Source organism: Acromyrmex echinatior, chromosome 17, assembly GCF_024713525.1.
Source record: "Acromyrmex echinatior isolate Ae372 chromosome 17, ASM2471352v2, whole genome shotgun sequence".
Classification (NCBI taxonomy): domain Eukaryota; kingdom Metazoa; phylum Arthropoda; class Insecta; order Hymenoptera; family Formicidae; genus Acromyrmex; species Acromyrmex echinatior.
In genome coordinates this window covers 7,035,479-7,060,705 of record NC_141868.1, presented here as the reverse complement: position 1 = coordinate 7,060,705, position 25,227 = coordinate 7,035,479, and the positions used below count along the sequence as shown (strand labels likewise).

Sequence of the window (25,227 nt, the reverse complement as noted above, 5' to 3'; positions counted from 1 at the left end):
AGCCAAAGTCAGTACAATTAAAAAAGTTTTTATTTTCGTAGTTTGTAATTTTTAGTTATAAGCCGTTGCTATTTCAAAAATATATTTATATTATTAATTTATTGAAAGTTTTTACACATCTAACATTGATAATGATCCGATCGGAGTTGAAACGTCGTTTGTTTTATTCATTTCTATTTATTTTTGTTTTAATTTGTTTTAGCGCTTACTAATATATTTTGCTTAGCACTTACATTTTTGTGTTTTCACCTGGTTTGCCCTTCTTAATATATATTTAATTAATTTATTATTTGAACATCATGCATTTTAAATTGTTAAGATAAACGAACTTTTTGGTATATTCTAAAATACATTTGAAATAAAGATTCGGAATCGCTGTATATATATGCATAGTTATTTTAGATTTTCTAGCAAAACTTAACAGAATAAGTAGAAATTAATAATACAGTTTTAACAAAATTCTAATCGTCAGAACAAAATTATCATTATTTTAATTATTTATCTAGGAACAGTGTGTTTTTAAAATTGTTTTCTTTGTTTAAAATCTGAATTTTTTCATAGCCAGAATTTTATCCATGCAAGCACATTTAGTATGCTCCACAGCATGGATGACTTCATGATGACGATCTCGTTGTTGATCGATGCGATGCCTGACCATAAAGACGAGGGTGACGTTTCTGATTTCGATGGGAGCACAGATCTGTTTAGAATCAGGACAGCATCCTGATCCAGCACAGCGTGTCAGAACTGTGGACGCGGGATAAAAAGCTTCGTCAGGCCCGAGGCCTACAGTCAAGAGATCCTCTACTGCAATCGCCCTTGATTGAGGCAACAAACATTGAAATTGGTGCACCAGTTGAACGTGGCTCAAAAAATCACTGTCCCTGTATTAAATAAGAAGAATTTGATTATAGAAATATGCATGTGACTATAAAAATGTGGACACGAAAAGAAAAGATGATGAAGTACAAATGCAGAGAAAAACAATGACAATCAAATACATTAAGAAATGAAGAACGAAGAAAGAAAAAAAAATTAATACAAAATAAAAATAAATCGAAAAAGAAAGTAATAGCTTGTAAGTAATAGCTTGTTAAAGAAATTGAAAAACCTGACTACATTATTCTCTCACCTGTGATGTCTGCCAACAACAATTAACGTAAACTGAACGCAGATTACTAACAACAAAAATTTCATCATCTTCGAAATGTGACTTTCAAAATGTTTGAAGTTTGGTTGAGTTTTCACAATTTGTAAAATCACTTCAGTGTATTGTTTAGTAATAGTAAATCAGTAAATTTTAACTATTATTTCAATTAAATTCAATAATTACTGTAATATATTTCTAAAGCAAAGCACACTTTTTTTAAATTGATCAACAATATTGCTCAATAAAATTAAGTCTTGAATAGCAATCACAGTATTTCCCAAATGTACTTCAATTTTATTCATCGATTATATTCTCTTTCAAGGAAATCGGATTATTGTATTAGCAAAACAGTCTTTTCTACATTAAAACGGAACTTCAGATGTTTAGAAATCCTTGACCTCTAAGATTTTTTAATCTTTTCCACTTTAGATTAAACAATAAGAAGTAAATCAAAGAATTCAAGAAAGTAAAAGACTCAAATTTTTCTTCAAATCAAGAAGAAACTCAATTCTTTCAGTTATTTTCAAATCAATCACAAATTAATCTTCACACTTCCTTTGATTTCTTTTTAAAAGAAGAAGTCAATTTCCTTATCTTATTCCTAGAAATATTTCTCCTTTTCAGAAATATTTAATTAACCATTCCGATAAATTTTTTTTAATATGCAATCGATTTTTTTCCAAAGGCCAACTTCCTTTGATCTTCACGATTGGCATCGAAGAAGCCCACTGCAACTACCTCCAAGCTCTGCGATCAGAAATCTTTCATTCTGTGTATATACGTAACTGTTATCCAGTTTTTCCCTCACTTCGTCCTGCCTTCTCCGATTTCTTCTCTCTCGTTGCCACTTGCTCTTCAATTTCTCTTCGCAGAGAGGTCTTCCTACGGATTCCCGGTAAGAGAAGAAGATTTGAGGAGGGATCAATCTAACCGTTCCGAGAAACTCTTCGAAATGACCGTAATTACTAAGAGTACTTCGCGTGACTTTTCTCTTTCTCGCTTCATTTCCTTCTGAATTCTTCTTCCTGTTTTCTTTTCTTTTTATGTGATCACTTGGTTTGGGATGCAGAAATCCGAGAAGTACAATGAAGATCAAAGTCATATTTTTAAAGTTAAAGTTAATCAAAAATTTTTAATCATAAATTTTAAGACTTGGCTTGACTTATAATATTCACAATCTTGAAACCGTGTCATTGTAAATTTTACAATGTATTTATAATGTAACACTTTAAATAAGACTAAAATTTCAGTAATTAAATTGATTTAATATTGTTTACTTATAAAAGGTATATATAAATTTACATTGAATTTAAATTAAATTTTCCAAATTTTTTAAGCTGCATAGGTAAAAACTGATTAACTTTTGAAACAATTATTTCTGAGGAAATTTTTTAATCTTTGAGAAAAATTTCTTAAAAAATGAATCTGATATATTACTGTAATAAAATATGAAAAAATAAACGCACGAAAATAATTTATCCATATAAAAAATAATTTTTATTTATTTTTATAATGGAGACAGTAAAAAGGAATCTACGCATGCTATTAATACATAATTTAAACACAAGGAGGAACCACTGCAAAAATATTGTTTATTTCTATGAACGGGAATTACCTGGAATAACAGTTATTAGCTTATGCTGAGATCTATTGCAGTAGATTCAGTACATAAGCGTCTACGTCGTGTCTAGTCGAGTATTCTAAGCCGCATTCTAAAGACCTCTTTCTTTATTTCCGTAAGACACGCGAATTCCCCATTCGTTCAGTAGATCGATGAATAAGAAATAAAATTATATAGACAGGTCTCTCGGGATAATAATAGTAACTTGTAACAATAACTGATTTATCAATGTATTGTATATAAACCAGCTACTTTAGAAATTTGGAGTATAAAACAAATATATAAATATAAAGCTAAATAAATGTAGGTAAATATTAAATATAAATATTAAAATTTTTATTATTTAATTAAATATAAATAATTTAATAATTGTCAAATGTATAAAAAAATATATTTTTTAATGCTTTCATTTTTCAAGTTTAGAATATATTATTAATACATGTACATTCTAAAATTTATAAATAGTGTATTTTTACATGAATTATAATCGCGTGATTTTGTTCATCTTCTATAATGTAACTTAATTGTTTACATATGTATATGTAAAGTGCGAAATTAAATTAAAATTTGCCGATTGTTTTAAGATGGATTATTTGTCATCGTGCACATTCAAATTGAGGAAATAGATTAAAATTCCTTACACAGATTGGATGAGAGTGGGTCATCGAAAATTATGACGGAATCCGCACTGTTTTGACGGTCGTATGTTTCAAAGAATGAATCATCAAATGATTCATAGTATAAAAATTTAATATAATATCTACAATATAAATCGATACATTCCTTTTTTCAACTTTAAACTCTGCGAACGGTATTAAAATATAACACATAAATTGCAACTCTTTAACTTTAAAAAAATAGAAGCACAGCCATTTTAAACTATGGAAATTACAAGATATTTTTATACAATCCCGAAAAAAATGTTTCTCATATATAATTATATATAATTATATATAATTAAAATTATATATATATAAAATTATATATATATATATATATATATATATATATATAAAATTGACATTTTATACACAATTATATATAATTATATATGTATAAAACATGTTCATATATACTATGTGTGCGCGCGCGCATGTGTGTGTGTGTGTGTGTATATATATATATATAGGGTGTCCCGTTTGGCCAGACGCTTTCGTGTAGATAGTGCGAATTAAACTGAAACTCCGAAAAGTCTTCTACTTTTGCAATTTTCGCGATAATTAACAAGATATTAATTACTAGAAATTGCTAAACATCGATTTTCAATAATTTTTTATTCATATACTATCAACTTTATTCAAATACTATCAACTTTATAGAAAAACAGCGAGAGACAAAAATTGTTTATTTTCTTTTCATAAAGTTCTGAAAATTTTTTCAGAATTTTTTAATACCGCATTTTCTCATGTTGGTACAAATAAGAAAATGCAATATTAAAAAGTTGATAAAAAATTCTGAAAAATTCTTAGAGTTTTATTTTAGAGAATAAAATAAATGATTTTTGTCTCTTTTTAGTGTTTCTGTAAAATTGATAGTATTTGAGTAAAATTATTCAAAACCAGTATTTGGCAATTTTTAATATTATATAATTAATATTTTGTTAACTATCGCGAAATTGCAAAAAGTAGAGGACTTTTCGACTCAGTCCGCTCTATCTACATAAAAGCGATTGAAAATTTACGGGATATCCTGTATATATAACATTTTTTCCCGGTCCTGATTAAAATTTTTCTCAGAATTTTTCATATAATTTTTCAGAATTTCTATATAATTTTATAATTTTTTCACATTTTTTATACGAATTGAAATAAAATTTAAATTTCTCAGAAAATTTACATCTCTCCTAAGAATTTTTCATATATGTTAATTATGGAATATCGTAAAAGATTTCTTGTAAGATTTTTTGTAAGTATAATTTCTGATAAAATGTTATAAGATCTAAAAAATTTTTAAATATTTTTTTTTAATTATGGGATAAGAAATTTCAGAATATTTCAGAATACACTTGTATGAAAAATTCTGAGAGAAGATGTAAACTTTCCAAATATTTTTCAGTATTTCTGAAAAATATTCGTATAAAAATTATAAAAAAAATTTTTACCAGGAGGGATTAGAATAAAGAAGATAAATAAAAAAATTATATTAGGTGTTGGAATTAATTCGTAGCGTTTTTTAATGAAAGAATGTTATTTATTTCACATGAGCATTAAAAAATACATTAATGAAAGTACTTCCCATCACTTGTAAAATGCTACGAATTAATTCCAACACCTAATAAATAAAAAAAAACAATATTGCAAAAGTAAAGAATTCCAAAGCTATCGAATTGTAAGTTAAAGTACGCATTATACAAGAATAATCATCGTTAATGATTATCATCGTTAATGATAATCAATTAACTCTAGGAGTCATCTTTACTATAGAAAAATAGGGGCTCTTAGAACATAGATTAATCATTTTGTGTAATTATAAATTGGACCGTATCACATATTATTTCTGGAATGGGAATCTGTTAATGAATTGCATAAGCCAGGAAGGAAGTTCTATTCATACATACGCGATGAATATTCAATAGTAACAACTACGGACAACTACGTTGGCAATACGTCATTCTTACGTATAATAATAAATGACTTGGCAGTTATTTATTAGCAGTTACTTGAAATAATTTAAGATTAAAGAAACATTCAAGAGCAGCAAATTATTTATCTATAATTAATTAATAACTAATATCCAATGTGTATTTTTATAAATATTCAGCGATAAATAATTAAAAAATTATTTGATAATTTACTATTAAAATATCTTTTATAAAAGAGCGCGTATGTTAATATATAGTTGAATAAGAGCACATTATGAATGATGTCAGCAATAAGGGAACTCCCGATGAAGGAAAGAAAATTCTTCGGCTAGGTGTTCCCACCTGCGTCACACAGCTCATGAGGAACGGCTTCATCATGTTTCAGTCTTTTGTAACAGGTGCAAAATTATTTGGCGAAAATTATACTGACGAAATTGTTTTACAATCTTGATCTGTATTGTGATTAATTTGCGTAAAAAATTAATTCTAAATTTTATACATTATTCAATATGTATGTTTATTGTTCAGCTTATGCATATTTGATAACGATATTATTAACAATTTATCAAATAGTATATTTAAAACATTAATTGATTATAAATATAATAATTTTCTAAAAACAATTGATCTAAAAAAATATATAGATAAGTACTGTATATATTTATAATTTTAAAAAAATTAATATTTTATTAAAATAAAATACTTTATTTTATTAAAATAAAATATACATTGAATATAAAAAATATTTTGAATATATTAGATGTTGGAATTAATTCGTAGCGTTTTACAAGTGATGGGAAGTACTTTCATTAATGTATTTTTTAATGCTCATGTGAAATAAATAACATTCTTTCATTAAAAAACGCTACGAATTAATTCCAACACCTAATATAAAATAGATATATTTCTCCTGTTTTTTAATTATTATTACTCGTTCATAAAAAAGATATTAATATAAATAATAAGTAATAAATTGTTTTTATTATTATATTGTCAATATTAATATATACAGATAATATTTTCTTCAATTATATATATATATATATGTATATATACGTATAATAATTGATAAAAGAATTAATTACATGATCGATGTAAATATACGGTTTGGCATGTGGCCATAAATTTCTAATAAAGTGGCGCCTGTGCAATAAGAAATTCCGATTATGGGCGCCCGCCGCATATATAATTAATTCTAAAAAAACTTAATTACGATGACAATATTAGATTTACTGGAAGTACATTTGTTCCGCTTGATTCATCTATTTTTCAAATTAGTTCCCGAGAACAAGAAAGCGGAAAAGAAATAAATTTATTCTATTCTAAAATTAATTCTAAGAAATCTCATCCTGGGCAGAAAATAACTTAAATAAATAAATAACTTTGATTTTTTAACGTATAAAATATATATTGTAAAAAGAAAATAACGTTTACCAAATTGCACAATTTATAAAAATGTAATTTACAATTAGAATTAATAAGACACAATGCCAAATAATTGCGTATTTAATTCATATTCACTTCCCATACAGCACAAAATTTGCAGCAATATTGCTGCAAAATCTTTGCAATATTGCTGCAACATGCAATGTTGCAGTAGTGTTGCTGCAACTTTTATACAACTTTGTGCTGTAGGATTATATAATTTAACATAATATAAACATAATATTAACATAAAATACATTAAGTAGGAAGTACATATAATATTTATTTATTACTTCTCAGTTCAGACTTTGATAGAATCTAATGAATCTGACGAAGTGTTGCAAAAGATTATTTAATTGCATATTAATTGATAGTCAATAGTTGATTTACGTAAAAAAGCCTTTAAGATGCAAATGTATCACATATTGCATCGTTATTGAGAAAATAAACGTGATTAATACGTATTAATTTAATCTTTTTGCATTTGGTTATTATCTATTATTATTATTTATTCACCTGTCAAGATGACGCACTTGGTAGTTATCATATCTTTGAGTACTGGATTTCCTCGAGGATTTCTATTTTTCTCGTAAAACGAGTTAGCGCGTAACTTTAATCTGGAGAAAAGAATCACGTACAAATATTGTAAATACTTAAATCAATAAAAATTAGACAAGAGAAACTAGAAAGAAAAAAAACATTGAAAAATTTTAAGTTTCATTAAATAATAGTAAAATTTACAATTTTGTCAATTTAAAAAGATATAATTATATTACTTATTACTGAAAAATTCAAAATTTGAGAAATGGTATTTACCGTATATACCGTTTATTCTTCTAACATTTACTATTTACTGTTTACTTTTCTAGCATTATAATAATAATAAGACTTCCGTAAAGACAAGTAGGTTTATTTTTTCCGTGTGAAAGGAAGAAAAGAGCATTTTACAGTTCGTGGAAATTAACAAAGCAATCAAAATATTCGAAGTAATCATCATTCGCGAGAAGATAATTTCGCCGCCGTTATTAGAAGCCGCGAAAGATGATTTTTAAAGTGACAATCCGCGCAGTAATTGTTCAACAAATAAATATTTCAAATTATTCACCAATTAATTTACTGTGAAGAAAAAAAATCGAATTTTTGTCTTATTATACGATTCATCAGTTATAAAATTATTCATTTTTAATTTTTATATTGTGTCATCGAACGTTGTATCACAGATTATATTTTATTATGACAGTTTTATTATTTATTATTATTAAATCATCATTATTGAAATCAATGTGTTTATATCTTTTTTCCTTTTATTTAATAAAATTGTTAATTCATATATCGTTTTCTTTTATTACTTATTTATGCCGTAATTATTAGGTATACTATAATATATTACACATTTAGCCAAATTAGCCGGGACCCATTTTTCGTTGTAACATTTATGCTTTATGCAGGGTCCGTTGTTATGTTATGTATGTATAAAAATTAATTCTGAAAATTGTAACTAAGTAATTTATTATTAAAAATATTTAATAAAGGACTAATAAAGGAATCGCACTAATTTTATGTAAAATGGATCTCCGTCAAATTGACTGAATTTTATAATATAGATCAGGATGTCCTGATAAAAAGTCCTCATGGACACAAGGTCCAAAAATGGACAGTTTTCGAGACAAGTTGGATGTTAAATATTGGAAATATGGCTAAATTCCAACATTTGATTTTCAATATTTCGAAAACTAATCCATTTTTGGACCTTGTGCCCATGCGGACTTTGATCAGGACATCATGATCTACATTGTAGTAAAATTTCAGCCAATTCGACTGGGATCCATTTTACATAAGATTAGTGCCGGGATCTTTAATCGGAAATATCGATATTAATTCTAGATATCAATACATTATTGTTATTTTATTTCCTTAAATTATGTCAATACATTATTCATTATATTTACATTATTCATAGTTATCAATATACTTGACAGATTCATTACCGGCTGTGACAATTATTATTCAAAGTGCAAAGGGTTAAACAGCAATGCCTGCACACTCGTCTGTAAAACGGTTGCACAATAAAGCGGAATCATCGCGGAAGGCACGCGCGATCTGGACTTTACGCGTGTTCTTGCGTGAGGCATGCGTGCAAGCTCTTCCATATATAAATACTCGTGTGTCAGTGGGAAAATCTCAGTCGGCCGATACTTGGTGCCTGTGTAGCTCTTCTCTCATCCAGCTATCACTGTTCAAAAGTTCACCATGTGATTTTCTTGCTTCTCGAAGGGAAAAAGGAAAGGAAGAAGAGAAGATATTTCACCTTTCAAGCAAACCCAAGTTTATTGTGCTAGCATCCTTTTTCTTTAGAAAAGAAGCACGAAGATAAATTTATAAAGCAAAGAAAATCTAAAAAATAAATCAATAAAGCAGAGAAAAATCCAAGAAGAAAAAGAATCTCTTCAGTTTTCTGAAAGCGTGGTGATTTCGTTCTTAAAAAGACGCAGCAAGAAGAATTTTTTATCTTTCCTGCATTCTTGATATCTTCAGTTTGGTTTAGTATAACGTAATTCTTGAGCGAAAGAATCAATGGGACCAAGACCTTGCAAATTCAGTGATCAATAACGATTAATTTGTTAAGGCCAGGAATCACAGATCAATTCAGCAATCAAGTACGGTTGAGCTTCTCAGTAAAAAAATCCAAGTTTTGAGTTTACTTTCCGACTAGGAAATCAGCTAGGACCAATAATGAAAGGCAGACCGAGGGGATCGCTTCTAAGACTCTTGATTCTCATCCTGACGACGGTGGATCAGATGATGGTAGTCTTGACGGCTCATCACGGCGGTCATTATCATCGAGTCCCGAGGAGGATCCATCTGCCACGTGCGATGGAGGCTACCAAGAAATTTCTCTGCAGAGAGCCCCAATCGAGAGCTTACAATCTGAGAGATCTGGTGCACAGTATGCAACCAAGCGAGAGCGTGAATCAGCCGGTGTACATTGTGGTGAAGAAGTGTGACAACCACTCAGGCTGCTGCGTTAGTCCCGATCTCAGCTGCGCGCCGGTACCGTCGTCAATTTATCACGAGGACATGGAGGTCGAGGTTTGGAGCCTGTTGACGAATAGCACGAGGAGGGTATGGATCAGGATCGAACAGCATGGCAGGTGTAGTTGCGAGATCAGTAGTGCTAGTGAGAGACTTAGAGAGGACACTCGGCCACCTAGTATACAGATTCTTTGATCCTTGAAGTTCCTTGGATCCTAGATTCAGCATTGAAGCAGAGAACTGCAAGTAGATCGATCAGCAGTTGACTGATTATCCTGAATTTCGATTGACAATACTGTGCTGGAAGAAGAATAACGTGTCAATTGAAGTTGGTTACTCAAGACTGGGATTCATTTTTTAAGATTTCTATTTGTATAAACTTTAATCTTCTTCATTCTTAAGGTTTCCTTAAAATTGCGGGTCGTGGTAGAACGGAAATTAAAGATACGACAACACTAGTTTGCTCGCCAAGAATTTTTAATATACAGTGCAATATTACAAAAAAACTGATATAAAGTGTTGATAAATGTATTTGTCAATTGTAGTTGAGAGACTAAGAACAGTTTTTATAATTAATACTCGACTTATCTATTCCGTTGATGACAGAAAACAAGAAGCGATAAAGTGAAATTAGTTAGCAAACACTATATACGGACTTTGATACTCCAAATTAGCTTAATTAACAAATCTAATTAAAAAATTAAGAACTAATAGAAAATACAAAAGAAAGTCGCTCAATAAGTGATTGTGATTGTGAAGGATTGTCATGAAGAATACTTTGAATGCAAAAATCATTATTTGGATGAGTGAAAAAAAGGAAACGAACCAAATAGGTAAATTTAAGAATTTAAAGATCCAATTTCGGTGACTAGTTTTCCGAAAAAAAAAACTTCGATCCTTTAGTCGACGAAGATTTATGTTTTATATATAAATATCTTATACAGACATCTATTTTTATTGAGGACCTCTATCTCGTGGTGATATCTTTCAATGTTAACGTATTTATTAGACTTCAAACCGTGCCAAACTTCTTTTTTATGCAATTTAGTATGATAGAATAAATGTAAGAGGATTAGAATATCCTATTGGATATCAAAAAAGTAAGTCTTTTAATATAACACATGTTATATTTCTTTGTGAATATTCTAAACATCCAAGATGTTCTATTTAAGTGATTACACAAAGTGAAGCTTAGCGACGATTATTATATTTTTAGCTGCCTCACAGATTGTGATCGTGAATAATTTAGAGACACTTAGGACTACTTTTAACCCTTTCGCCTACAACGTCGTGTGAGACTCGTGGTAAGGAAATCGGGCCAAACATGTATTACGGGTGAGAGCCATGATACGTCGTTCGTACAAAGCTCAATTTTTTTTTAATTTTTAAGAGAAAAGGATTAATCGACATTGTGATAAAAAGATCATATCAATTTGTAGCGATAATACCAAGTTTCAAAGTGAGATGTATGTTGGTTCCAATTACTCTTTTCATGCATTCGCATTCGCGTTTTCAACATGATCTTTATATGAAAGTAATAACGTCGCGAAGCTAACAGCCACGTTAAATATAACTTCGCTATATATTTGCTAAATGCGATACTGTTCATGCGGAGTTTACATTAGTTAAACAAAATCCAGACGCAGCGAAAATAACTGCGTTTGTACGTAAATAGCTTTATACAAAGAGCGCGTACCGCAAAATTATAGTATTTCAAGAATAAAAAATAAGAAAGACTTTTTTGCGATCATGAGCGATTTTTTTACAAGTTTAACTTCTGTAAATAAGCAATGAATTTTTTAATACTTATTTTATCTCGAATAAATTTATACATTAAATAAGTAAAATGAAGTAATCGCGACTGTTATATAAGACGTAAGAAGGAACGTTTTATAATTTAGTTTGCAATACAGTATTTTACATTTAACAATTTTAAATTTAACGCAATTTTAGAAAGCTAACAATTTATTCGTATTATAATTAATTTATTTATTGATGATTACGTCTTTAACGTAATAGTAAAATAATAAGAGAAAATCACGATCCATGTAAAATCAACGAGTCGAAAGGATTCAACAGTATTCCTGTAGCATCTAATTAGCAATTAATGAACTCGAATATTATTTAATTTTTGTATTAATTAATTTTTATGTATCAAATAATTTATGAAAGGTAAAACAATGAAAAAATGTTTATATAAAAATAAATTGCAGCTTTGGATATTTTTATACTAACTCGTATAAATTTATTTCTATATATGTATATTTGTTACCTATATCTTTAATCTTTTTATTTAAATTTTTATTTCAGGTAAAATAATTTCGATTGTTTTTCACTGATTCGAAAAATTATAATAACTTTTACATTATAAAATTATTATAAATATCAAAGTTAATTCTCTTTATATTTGAGAAAAATCAGTCAGTTTATTAGTTTTTTTTCCATTCTCGAGAGAAGTTAACATTAATTTTCAATTTTCACGACAGTCATTTCGTTATTAACTGTATCGCTTATCCGCCTGTCTACGAAAGACAGAAATAGCAAAACAATACGTATTCTCGATTTAGCGCGCAGACGTGTGAAAAGAATTGGACTGACGCCCAAATGAGAGCCGGCGGCGCCGTTCAACGCCAACGCTTACAGACACTTGTTCTAAAGTCAATCTTGAAAAAAAAATCGTTAATTTGCGTACAATGAATGAAACTCGAATCGTATACAAATATTGTGTACAAATTATATAATATATTGTTTACTGAATGCATTTAATTTTGTACTGCATGCTTTAAAAACAGTGTTTTTTGATCTTCGGTTAAAATGGATTTCAAAATGAATAAATCAAACTCGAAAAAGAAACAGAAATCTAACTTTATTTTTTTAATTCTAAAATTTATTACTTTCTTATAATATTTTCAAAGTGACAAAATTATTACAAAATCCTTTTCAACCCTTAAATCTTTATTTAAAAAAAAAAAAATCACTTTTTCAATTTTTCTTAGAATACTCTACTGAGAATACTCTACTGAGAACAAATATGAAAAAAATGATACTTTTTTTTTAAACAATTAGGAACATTAAAACATTTATTACATAAATGAATGAATCAGTTTACTGACGTTTAACATAACTGTGTTCGATAATATAAATTACATAGAATGTCTGGCGAATATAAGACGTACATTAGGCAGAGGAGATGCTGTGCGATATTACGAATATCGGGCATAAGGATATTTCGAGCGCATTCGTCGGCCTCGTGTCCCTCGTCCTCGTCCCCCCTCATTGGCGGCTCCTCTAGCCGCATGTCCTCGCATCACAGGCTGTCCTTTAGAAATTGAAATGTTTCATGTTAACATTTGTACATAAAGCTTTTACAAACAAAATATTTTGAATTTAAAAAATTATCTAAATTAAAGAGAGAGAGAGAGAGAGAGAGAGAGAGAGAGAGAGAGAGAGAGAGAGAGAGAGAGAGAGAGAGAGAGAGGGAGAGAGAGAGAGAGAGAGAGAGAAACAGACCCTGCGCACAATAGAAAGAATAAGGAATTAGGAATAAAGAATAAACAACTTTAACTTTAACTCAGAAACCGTATTCCCATATATCCGATTTCTGATAGGTTAAAATTGTTTATTCTTTATTCCTAATTCCTTATTTCTGCTATTGTGCGCAAGGCCATAGACAGACAGATAGATAGATAGATAGATAGATAGATAGATAGATAGATAAATAGATAGATAGATAGATAGATAGATAGATAGATAGATAGATAGATAGATAGATAGATAGATAAAAGCGTTTATTATTGTTCTAGGGCAAGCCCTCTCAAGAACAAGACAGCAGATGAGTAACGTTACAAGATGAGAAGCGATTTAGAATTTAAAAAAATAATAATAATAATGTACAAACTTATCTGATAATGCAGAGCAGAGACATTGCAAAAGTGTGATTCGTATTAATATTGAGAGATATGAACGAATAGCGAATCGATAGCATGTATACGGTTCAAGAGAGTGCAGCGGGAATAAGTAATCAAATACAGTAACAAAGAAAAAAAAAACAAAATAATACACAATAATCTAGATAACAGAAAGAGAGGGGGGGAGGAAGAGGGACAGGGGGAAGGGGCGGGGAGATACGCTAAGCTAAACTTTTTAAAATAACTAGAATTCGAAACTTTTGACGAAACTGAACCGAAGCACTCGGCTACATGTCAATTTCAACCGAAACCGAAACCAAAATTAAAAAATAGGAATCCTATAAAGGCCATATGTATAGACATACCCATATATCATATACTTTTTCTTCATAAATATCATAATTTATTGAAACAGTAAATAATTTTGAAATTGAAAACCGAAATTTCGATTGTGTGTCAATTTTGGCCAAAGAATATAAATTACTTCTTCAATATTAAATATCATAATTTAATTATTAAAATAATAATTACACATATTAAAATTAATATTTATGAAGAGCTATATGATTCCAGTCGAAACTAACACGTAATGAGTGTTCGTTTTCAGTTTCAGTAAAAGTTTCGATCGGACTCTAAAAATAATAGTTAAAAATCAAAAGTCAGTATATGCAAAGCAAAATAGGTTGAAGGCCAAGAAACGAGCAAACTGAAAGATGCTAAAATAAGTAAATAATAATTTAATATATATATATATATATATATATATACATAAAATAATTATGAGTAGTAAATCATTCATTTTTTATATAAAGAATGAAAAAAGATTCACGTTATTAAAATAAAAAGATAATGTAATGAAAGAAAAGATCTTGTCTCGAAATAGACAGATAAAATCTTATTTAATCGTGCTTCGTTTCTCACCTCTACCCGATTGAGTTTCGCCCCACACAATCGGTGTAGGCCTCGCACCTCTTGCCACCCTCGGCGAGAAAGGTGATCTCGGCGATCTTCTCACTGTCATTCCTCTGGCATTATTGGCGTCACTTGCTGCCGCCAGATTCGCTGCCATTGTTCTTTGTCGTGTGTTACTAGACGGCGATGCTTCTGCTTCCCGATTCTCCTCCTCGACTTCTTCTTCGACAAGTTCGCTTCCTGCTTCTTCCGTCGCTTCTGCCGTATCCACGGCATCATCCTCTCCGGATGCTAAAACTACTGGTTCTTCTTCCCGCTTTTCACCCTCCGAACTCACTCCTGTGAAAATAAAAACAAAGATGTTCGAATAAATCAATTTAATATCAATAACAGTCAAATGAGAGAGAGAGAGAGAGAGAAAGAGAAAATTTTAAACTTTTGAATATGATTAGATTTCAATGAGATACCTTCACTTGGAGTTGTGCTAGATTCTGTAGCTTCAGTGGAACCTCGTTGTTGATCATCAACACCAACAATATGAATGCTGGGAATGTTAGAGTCCTCAATATTATCTCCAGAAGTGGCCGTTACAGTAACATGTGTTACGGTGCTCTCTTGTTCTTCAGATTGGCTGCTACTAGTCTGTTGCAATGAAAATTGTGAAAGGGAAACATTAATACCAATAGTTTTAATCCTTAATGTTTTCATAAGAAATTATAAAAAACAGAAATTTATTTACCGACGGAGGTAAATCCGCAGCTGGGGAAACTTGAAGCGGTGTCGTGGGAACACTGCGACCAGTTCCACCATCCTCCAACTGTGTCAGGTCCATTCTACTATCATCCAGACTTTCCTGGACAACAGCAGAATTAGTTGAACCAAAGATCCTAGAATTAGAGCCTGCGGATGTTGTCAAAGACGGTGTCGAGGAAGCTGTCGTAGGTGCCGAAGAGTCTCCAAAAGTGAAACGGCCTTGCGGCACCTGCGGAGAACTCACAGCTTCACCGAAACCATCGCGACGAGGAACAAAGAGAGTAGGAGTACTTGGTACAATAGAGTCGTCACCGCCATCTTCGTAACCTTGTTGTGGCTTTGGGGAGAAAAAATCATGATAAAAAATTGAAATGATGTAAACTTTTTAAAATTTAATAATTAAAAATATCGTACAAGTATTTTAAATACCAACCAAAAGAAGATGCTGCTGTTGCTGCTGTCTGGGCATGGGCGCGATGCCTCTAGAGGACATGGCTGTAAAGGACGTGGCAGGTTCAGCGGTTGGTCCAGCGCTACTTATGGCTTCGGATTGTTGTTGATTTGCAGGAATAATGGCTTGGCTTTGTCTAGAGATTTCAACACTAGTAGAATCCTCCTCCATAATAATTTCCACCTCATTATTGTCTCGTTCAACTTCAACTTCAACTTCATAAGGCATTTCTTCCTCTTCCTCTATCTCTTCATACGTATCATTGTCAAATTCCTCTTCTTCCTGTGCTTGATGATTACCTCCACCTTCACCTTCATCACAGTCCACCACTACTACACATCCTTCTTCTACTTCTTCGTCTTGATCCCTCTGACTTGACGTAGGCACCTGAAGCATTAAATGATTATCAATATTAAAATATTATTAGGTGTTGGAATTAATTCGTAGCGTTTTTTAATGAAAGAATGTTATTTATTTCACATGAGCATTAAAAAATACATTAATGAAAGTACTTCCCATCACTTGTAAAACGCTACGAATTAATTCCAACACCTAATAGGAAAAGTTAAAATATTATTTTTGAACTAAATTACAGATACAATAGAAATGTAAACTGTTTCTTCTTTTTATATCCTCAATCTCACCTGATATTCTACTTCCGAAGCGCTGGCACTCGCAGTTGCGCTGATATCCGATCTGGTCCTCTTCGTTTTCGGACTCTGCACTTGCTCCTGACGTCCGTGGTCCAATCCTTCAACTATCCCGGAACCAGAAGCGGTTGAGTCTCGGCCTCGAGGTCTCTTAAGTCCCGTGGAAGCTTGAGAAGTACTGACCGACTGTGTGGAGCTACTCGCCACTGTCTGTTGCTGATCACTGACGGTAATCTGTTGCTGTTGTTGCTGCTGCTCTACTCTGGGACTCACTAGCGCTACTGTTTGTTGCTGCTGTTGCTGCTGCTGCTGGCATTGTTGCTGTTGCGGCTGCAAATTAAGTGTCTCCGCACTTTCTGGATCTTCTCTCTGTGTTGACTCCGCCGATTCACTTAACTGTGGTTGCACCACTAATTGACGAAGACCACTGGTTTGTGCACTTTGTGAAGAAGTACTGGTACTTGCCGGCTGGAAGTCGGTCAGACTACTAGTCGGCGAGCTTGTCTCTGTAGTATGTACTACCTGTTGTTGTTGCATCTGATGCGGCGCAACCATAACCGGTGCACCAGCTGTAGTCGGTAAGACTGCAGCTGTCCGCGACTGCACCACCACACTCATTGGTCTAATGCTAGCCAATGGTGTTTCCGCTCTGGCAGACATCGGTTTAATATTCGCTGTTGGTGGCTCCGTAGTCGCGCTTACTCCGCTTACTCCCGACAACTGTCTTTGGAGTTGAGTAACCCGCTGTAAAAGCGCTTCCTTTTCTGCCTGTATCTCTGATTTCTCATGCTCCAATCTAGACATGCGACCTTCCATCTGAGATTTCAGTGCCACTAATCGTGCGTCATGCTCCGTATCAGACTCTCCTTGAACTCCAACGTTGCCTCCCGTAGATTCAATCCTGGATTTTAGATCCAATAATTCTTTCTCGCAGATCTTCTTAGACTCTGTCAATTGCATAATTTTCGTTCGGGCACCCTTAAGCACCTGTTTTGCTCTCTCTTCCTTCTCTATACTGCTGCGATTCATGGCTTCGATTTCTTTTCGCAGATTATCGGCTTCACTTTGAGCTACTACCATTTGGCGAGTTACCTCATCTATCTTCGTCGTGAGCTCGATGTTCGCTTGGCGAAGTTCCTGGCGGCCTTCCTCTCGCAATTGATCTTCGCGTTCTTGTGTTGCCACACCCGAAGCATCCTCGTTTCTGATTTCCTCATTGCGATTCTTCTCTTCCTCGACGCTTTTCGCGAGTTCCTCAAATTGCGTTTTATACTTTTTAGCTATTTTGCGGATCTGAATTTCCTTGTTTTTAACATCATTAAGAATGGCATCCTTATCGCTTAATTCTTTCCTAAGGGAAGCCAAATCCTTTGCCTTCGAAGAAGAATCAGCTAGTGCTTCGTTAAGCTCCTGACCCAGCTTGCGAACCTCTTCTGATGCTCGCGACATATGTTCGTCTTGAATTTGTATCTGTCTTTGCAATTGCATCAGTTGCTCCTCAAGTTTCGCTTTCTCTGTTTTCACTTGATTAAATTCTTCGGTTCTCTTTGCATGAGTTTCCCTCTCTGACGTCAACAATTTACTCAGGTTCTCTCTTTCAGTTTGAAGTCGTCGCCAGTCTTCAGGGCTGGCTTTATTCGCTCTTTCCAATAATGTATTTGCTCTTTGTCTCCATCTGGTTGCTTCGCCTTTCAAGCTAGTGTTTTCTTCTGTCAAAGCTTCTGTTTTGACTGTCAAATCTCTGGATATATCTCGAAGAGGTACTACTTCTTCCGATAAAGAGTTCACTTTAGTTGTAAGTTCGTTGACTTTCACACTGAGACTATCTCTTTCTTCCCTGAGAATTCGATTAGAATCCGTGATGGCGTTTAAGGTCTCCACCTTGCGCAGCAATTCTGCATGCTTGGATGTGGTCATTACGTTAATCTCGGACTTCTCTCGTTCGGAATTTAGCAAAGTTTCAGTTTCTTTCAACCGCTTCTCCACTACCTCGACCTGTGATTTTAATCTGAGATTTTCAGCTCTAAGAACATCGGTTTTAGCTATGGCCAAATCCTTCTCTCTTCTTAAATATTTCATAACTCTCAACAATTGTTCAATTGATTTGGAGTCTTCCTCCAAAGAGCTGAAACTCTTATTTAAAGCTTCCAGGCTAGTATCAGGACTGTCTCTTCCGCCGCTAATTTTTGTCTGTTGACTCTGCATGATAGCTACTCGATCACCCAACTCCTGAATCTGATTGTGCAGAAGTGCATTCTGCGTATCAAGATCCATAATTCTCTTTTGAGTTTCTTCAACCTCATTCACAAGCTTCTGTTCTCTTTCTTTTGAGGCTGATTTCTCAACTTCCAAAGCTTGCACTGCTGCATTTCGTTCTAGAGTCAGAACATCAAGTCGCTGCTGAACATGTTGAGCTTCCTCTTTCAACTTTGTCAAAATCTGCAAAAATATTTATGTAAAGAAATAGTATATAAAATATAAATATATTCCTTCGTTAGACGTACCTGCAAATCGGATGAATGCTGCAGCATTTCTCTGGTGTATTTGTCTTCTGCTTCTTTGACAGCGATAGAGGCAGATTTCAGATCTGTTTTTAACAACTCCAATTCACCCTTCAACTCGTCGAGTTCTTCAATCTTTCTCTCAGCTTCAGCCAATCTGTCCCTCAGTTCCGAATCGGTTTCTTGCCTACCATTTGATATCTTCGCCAGGTCATCACCTAATTCCTTAACTCTTTTTTGCAATGAAATGATCTCCACGCGTGATTCTTTAAGAGCATTCTCCAACTCTTCTTTACATTTGTTATATTCAGTTGTCAATTCTCTCAACTGCGTTTCAGCGCTCTCTGCAATGTCACAATACTGCTGACTTTGTTGTCTTGCTGCTTTTAACTGATCGGAGAGCGAATTTATTTCAACCTGAGAGGTACTCAATTGTATTTCCAATTCCTTTACTCTCTTCACAAGACCTTCATCACCTGTCAAAGGTTTAGCGATGGAATGGGCAGCTACTTGTCTTAATTTATTGTTTAATTGATCAATTTTTTGACTACTCTGAGTTTCAGTTTCTCTCGCTTGATCTAACTCCATTCTCACTCTCTCACATAATTCGCGTTCTTCTTTCAGTCTTTCTTGAGCAGTCGTTAACTGTCTCTCTAAATGACCCGCCAATTCTCTGAAGCGATCCTGTTCTTCCTGAAGACGACGTCGAAGAGCAGCGCATTCCCTGTTGGCGTCATCAAATCTCTGCTCGGCCCTAAGCTGTCCTTCAGCCTGGACTCGCTCCAAGCTAGCCTTAATAGACTCCATATCTGCCTTAAGCAATGCTTGAGTTTGTCTTTCTCTTTGATAAACTTCCCGCTCCTTTAAGAGACGTCCCTCAGTGTCTCGCAAAAGTTGACGTTCCTGACGAAGATTTTCTAGTTGAACTTCCGCTCGAGATAAGCGAGTTTGAGCGGCAAGTGTCTCATCTTTTAGTATCATAATACTTTGCTCATGTTTGCTAATGGTGATGTTGTAATTGGTGCATTTCTCCTCAAGTGCCTTGATCTGGGATTTATATGAAGCAACATTACCCTGCAAAAGTGAGAATCTCTCATTCGCTGAATCCAACTGCGCCCTCAGTCTGCAACACCTCGCCGAATTCGATTCTGCCTCCTTTCTAAGTCTTTCAACTTCTTCGCTCAACATCTTTTCATGCGCAGTTCGTTCTTTGCGATATATCTCGTATTCATCCGAAACATGTTTAAATTGATCTTCAGCTTCCTTTAATTTCTTAAGCAACTTTTCTTTTTCTTCATCACTTTTCGTTATCTTTGACTCCTCTTCTGATTTGGATTTGCTTTCTTCGATATCTTTATCCACTTCCTCCTTCTTCTTTTCACTGGAATTTTTCATCTGTTGATACATGTTTTTGTACATGTCTCTCTGCTTTAAGAGACCATCCAACATCTTCGACTGCCTATCTTGCGCAGCTTGCATCTCTGTCAATTGTTCCATGTAACGATCCAGCTTCTCCTTCATTTCGCCCGAATTTATTTCATCGGTAGCTCGCTCCATTTCTTCTTGTCTGGATGATAATGCGCGGACAATTGCTAAGAGTTTCTGGTTGTTCTCCTGCAATTCCTCGATATCTTTAAACGTTACCAACTTTTTACTAATTATTTGCGATGACGAGATGTCATCTGCGTCTATGGATGAAGACAAATTTCTCATTTCCACGCGAGTATTGGTGCGACTTTCTTGGACTTCTTTGAGCAGATAACATACCTATAAAAATGTCAAAAAATTTTTCATAATTATATACGATGGATCATTTGAATTTATCACTTAAATTCTAGTTTGTTATGTAATAACTCACTTGTCTAGCTAAGTCAGACAATTCAGTTTTCAGCCTTTGATTTTCTGTAGAATGATGCTTGGCAAGACGATTAGCTTCATCGGAATTTTCATGAAGACGTTGATTTTCTGCGAGAAGGTCGTCCAGTCTGTTTGTTAGGGTCGTAATATTCGCCATAGCCGTTTCATAATCTTGACGTTGTTGCTGCAATAACGGCGCCTTCTGCTCCAGTTCGCGAAGAATTACATCCATCTGAGACTTCAAGCGTTCATTTTCTTCACGCTCTAAATTTAAGTCATTGGTGACTTCAACTAGTTGAGTGTAAATCTGCGTGAGGCTTAAACCTTTTCGTAATACTCGACTGGTTATAGCTGCTGCTGGTGCCAATTGTTCTACTGCTTGATTTAATTTCTCTGCAAAGTTTGTATAAACATTATAATAAATAAAATACATCTAATAAAAGAAATAATTAAGAATATAATGTTACACACAGAAAATCAAATATGATACCAGAATTAATGTATTGAACATGACAAAAAATTAGATACGCGACCCACCTTGTTGAATATTCTTCAATAATTCATTAGCATTTTCTAACTCTTTTGTCAATTCCTGGATATTTTGTTCTTTGTCATCAATATCTTGTTTGTGCTGGACCAGTAACTGATTGTACTTTGTCTCCAAGGTTCCATATTCTTCCGCGGTGCTATCCACAAGTTTCTGTAGCTCGCTTGCTGCATTAGAAAGTGCCTCAGCTTTAGCATTAGCATCATCCTTCATCGATTCGTATAAGCTAGCTAGATTTTTCTGCGCATTAATTTCTTTTTGATAGGAATCGTTTATAGCGATTTCGTGGGCACGCTGTTGTTCCACTTTCTGAGCCAGTTCATCGGACTGTTTTTGAAGAGAAGAAACTGATTCTCGCAATTGAGAATTGGCTTCATTGGCTATTCGCAATTCTTCCTCGCGCTGGGATAATTTAGTATCAATTAAAAGAGCTCTGGCGGAAGATTCAGATCTTGCTGTCTGAAGTTCAGACGTTCTCTTAGCTAACTCTTCTTCAAGGCCTGCCATTTGTTGGGAGAGAAGCACTCGTTCCTGCTCCAATCGTTTTTCTCTACATATATGTATGATTTAAATTAATATATTTTGCATGTATAATTAAAGACACACACACACACACACGCACACGCACACACACACACACACACACACACACACACACACACACACACACACACACATTATACAGGGTGTTTGGAAAATAATGATAAATCTTTCGTATAGAGGCAGAATGGATTAAACTGAGAAGAAAAGTCCTCTATCATTTTGCAATTTTCGCAATAGTTAACAAGATATTAATTGCTAAAAATTGCTGAAAATTGGTCTTCAATAATAATTTTTTACTCAAATACTATCAACTTTACAGAAAAACTGCAAGAGACAAAAATTATTTATTTTCTTCTCATAAAGCTTTATAAATTTTTTTATCATTTTTTTCAGAATTTTTTAATATCGTATTTTCTCATTACTAGTAAAAATATTTTCTCATTACTAAAAAGTTGATATAAAATTCTGAAAAAATTCGTAGAATTCTATGAGAAGAAAATAAATAATTTTTGTCTTTTGCAGTTTTTCTGAAAAGTTGATAGTATTTAAGTAAAAAATTATTGAAGACCAATTTTCGACAATTTTTAGCAATTAATACAATATTTTGTTAAACTATTACGAAAATTACAAAATGGTAAAGAACTTTTCTTCTCAGTTTAGTTCATTCTGTCTCCATGTAAAAGATTTATCATTATTTTCTAAACACTGTATATTAATAATGTAATATTAAAATTAATTATATTAATACAAAACATAAAATAAAAAATTTAATAACTGTAAATAATAATATAATGTAATTATATGTATACTTTATACATTTATGAATGTACTAAAAAAAAAGTTTTATTAAAGTATTTTCAAGTATTCATTAATCGAACGCAAGCATGATATGACAGACAGCGCACTGGTCTATCATGTCACATATTCCAGGTTGATCCTGGTATGAACTAAAATATTTACATTCTGCTCTCGGAAAAGATTGGCAACCTCCCGAGAGTATCCTTGCCCACAGAAATGCTTTTCTAAAAATCCGTCATTCGGAACTAGCATTAAAACTGTAGGTTCCATATGCTTGTGGCAATTGAATAATTAACGTGAGTACCACAAACATATGAGAAAGGTGGCCAAACATAAGCCAGAAGCTTAATATAAAAGGAAGTTTTTATTTTTCTTCTTGACTTACTTGAAGTCCAAGGTCATTTCTCGACTACGAATTTCCTCTGTATCAGCCAGAGTTTGACACTTGGCTGCAATGGCAGTTTGAAGCTGATTGCTTAAAGACGATAATTCGGTGCGCATTCTTTCAATCTCAGTATCCCGTCTTTCCACTTGCAGCTGCAGTGCACTTGCCTCATCTGTGGCTATATCTCTTTGTCTACGTAATTCACTATTTTCTTTCTCCAATCTACAATTCATTTAATAATTGTCATTAAAATATTACAAATGATTGTTTCGATAAACAATCAAATATTAGAATTGTATATAACATTACCGTTTGATAGATTCCTGTAATCTGTGTACTTCTATTTTCACTTCCTCAAGATTGCTACAAATTTCTATATTGCTCTTTTCCGTAAGCTCTAACTTTCCTTTATATTCTTCAAGATCCAACTTCTGTTCTGCAAGTTCTTTCTGCGCCTTCTCCAAATTTTGCTCTGTAAATCAAGATATTACATAAAGTTCCTGTTTTTCATTTAATCACACAAGTCAAGTATTTTAGATAAATTTTAATACTGCCAGAGGTTATTTTTACTATCGATATTTAAAATTAAACAATACATTTAATACAACATATTTAAAATTTAGAATATTTTCAACAAATAATGAAAGCATTAATAGAAAAAAAACTTAAATTTATAAAAAGACAAACAAAAAAATTGAAGTTTCTGGAATAGATATATAAAAACATTTGTTTCCGAAATATTCGAAAGTGTGACCTTCAAACCGGCGTCCAACTTACCCAAGCATTTTCGATTCGTCTCGAAAACCGCCTTGGCGGTAATGAATTCCTCAAATCTGTTATTAAAATGTACATTGATCTTTCTCACTAATTCTCTCGGGATTTGTGTTAGCTCCTCGTCATTCGCAATCTCAAGAAGAACGTTATGATCGCTCTCCTCGACTTCCATGTTGACGAATTATTTATAATCAATAATGAATCAATCGAGCTATATAATCACTATTTTCACACTTTAAGATAAAAATATGGAATCTTCTCCAGCAGGCACAACATTTGCGTCTCTGTGCTACTGACAGTTATCACGATTTTACAACAAACGGCATTCACGTTTTCTAACCGCTTCGTCGTTACCAATCGTCACAATCGTCAATCATGATGGAATATGGAATATTGAAAATTGGAATGATGGAATTGAAGCGTTGTGCATGATGAAATAAAGATGGACGAATTTCGACCAATCGGACGCCAGTGGCACTGCATGGACTGCCTTCAGCCATAAGGTAAATTTTCACGAGCTGTTCAAACCGACTGTTTCAGCGACAAAAAAAAAATTACTGACAAAATAGCGGACAAATTGAATATTTCTGATTTATTTATGTCTATATAACTTGGGAATCATTTGGGGAAATTTTGGAAAAGCATTTACACATTTGGGTAATAGTATTCTTCTTGTTATTAAATTTTATCGTGCGTCAAATTAGCAGACAGCGATTTTATTTAATATGTTTTATGAATGGAATTGATTAGAAATCATTTGGAGAAGACGTCTTCATTATTATTTTCATTTGGGAAAAGTCATTATTTGGTAATTCAATAGATTTATCCCGGATCTACAATAGATTGTTAAGCCTCAAACCATAAGGAATGAACGAATCACAATCAACTATTATTCTCGCACTCGATTGTAGTAAGTCAATTTCTTACGGCTTAAACTTAAAACATCTATTATAGATCCGGACTTAGGCCGGAATCAGATTATACATTGAAGATTGAGATTAAAGATTAAAGATTAAAATTTCACCAATGAAATTCTGGCTCCTTTTGTTCTGATTGGTCAAACTTCAATCTTTCAATCTTCAAATTCATTCCTCAATGAGTAGTTTGATTCCTATACATTAAACGAACAAAGCATGGGTGTAATGGGTGTAGTACAATGCATGCAATAAACTTAAAATCGTCAAAAATTAATCAATTAGCTCGAATTTTATTATGCGTAATAAGAAATTATGTATAATAAGAAATCAACTTTATCATAAACTTAATTACAATATATTCAATTTTCTTCACATTCAATCGTGATTGATCAATTCCGTATAGTTTAAGACTTTCTACATT

General features: G+C 32.7%; 3 protein-coding genes across 7 annotated transcripts; 1 reads left to right on the top strand and 2 right to left on the bottom strand.

Annotated features, from left to right (window-relative positions):
- Positions 1-135: 135 nt before the first annotated feature.
- LOC105146077 (uncharacterized) lies at positions 136-3,111 on the bottom strand. Its single transcript, XM_011056120.2, has 2 exons — positions 1,133-3,111; positions 136-884 (listed from the first exon to the last, which is right to left on the bottom strand). Exons 1-2 carry the CDS (start codon positions 1,198-1,200, stop codon positions 539-541), a joined length of 414 nt encoding a protein of 137 aa, XP_011054422.1. The 5' UTR covers positions 1,201-3,111; the 3' UTR covers positions 136-538.
- Positions 3,112-8,664: 5,553 nt separating this feature from the next.
- On the bottom strand, positions 8,665-24,314 carry Mgtor (nuclear basket protein megator). 5 transcript variants are annotated; one of them, XM_011056122.2, is made up of 13 exons: positions 23,893-24,314; positions 23,425-23,587; positions 23,116-23,337; positions 21,380-21,939; positions 20,844-21,235; positions 18,989-20,752; positions 16,479-18,923; positions 15,817-16,221; positions 15,370-15,720; positions 15,098-15,272; positions 14,640-14,969; positions 12,987-13,129; positions 8,665-10,110 (listed from the first exon to the last, which is right to left on the bottom strand). In XM_011056122.2, exons 1-12 carry the CDS (start codon positions 24,059-24,061, stop codon positions 13,014-13,016), a joined length of 7,092 nt encoding a protein of 2,363 aa, XP_011054424.1. In that variant the 5' UTR covers positions 24,062-24,314; the 3' UTR covers positions 8,665-10,110; positions 12,987-13,013. The 5 variants fall into 5 exon arrangements, with proteins under 5 accessions (XP_011054424.1, XP_087271085.1, XP_011054425.1 ...); XM_087414959.1 differs by having other exon boundaries at positions 8,665-10,105; XM_011056123.2 differs by having other exon boundaries at positions 8,665-10,050.
- LOC105146079 (uncharacterized) lies at positions 9,511-12,044 on the top strand. Its single transcript, XM_087414961.1, has one exon. It carries the CDS (start codon positions 9,511-9,513, stop codon positions 10,003-10,005), a length of 495 nt encoding a protein of 164 aa, XP_087271087.1. The 3' UTR covers positions 10,006-12,044.
- Positions 24,315-25,227: the final 913 nt, after the last annotated feature.

What these genes read in the sequence shown, in the direction of transcription:
- LOC105146077 (XM_011056120.2), bottom strand. Translation starts at nt 1,200, where the DNA reads ATGATGAAATTTTTGTTGTTAGTAATCTGCGTTCAGTTTACGTTAATT. An exon ending in GTTGTTGGCAGACATCACAG is followed by an intron (nt 885 to 1,132) that starts GTGAGAGAATAA and finishes TATTTAATACAG; the next exon opens with GGACAGTGATTTTTTGAGCC.
- LOC105146079 (XM_087414961.1), top strand. Translation starts at nt 9,511, where the DNA reads ATGAAAGGCAGACCGAGGGGATCGCTTCTAAGACTCTTGATTCTCATC.
- Mgtor (XM_011056122.2), bottom strand. Translation starts at nt 24,061, where the DNA reads ATGGAAGTCGAGGAGAGCGATCATAACGTTCTTCTTGAGATTGCGAAT. An exon ending in TGTCTGACTTAGCTAGACAA is followed by an intron (nt 20,753 to 20,843) that starts GTGAGTTATTAC and finishes ACATTTTTATAG; the next exon opens with GTATGTTATCTGCTCAAAGA. An exon ending in AGCATTCATCCGATTTGCAG is followed by an intron (nt 18,924 to 18,988) that starts GTACGTCTAACG and finishes ATATTTTTGCAG; the next exon opens with ATTTTGACAAAGTTGAAAGA.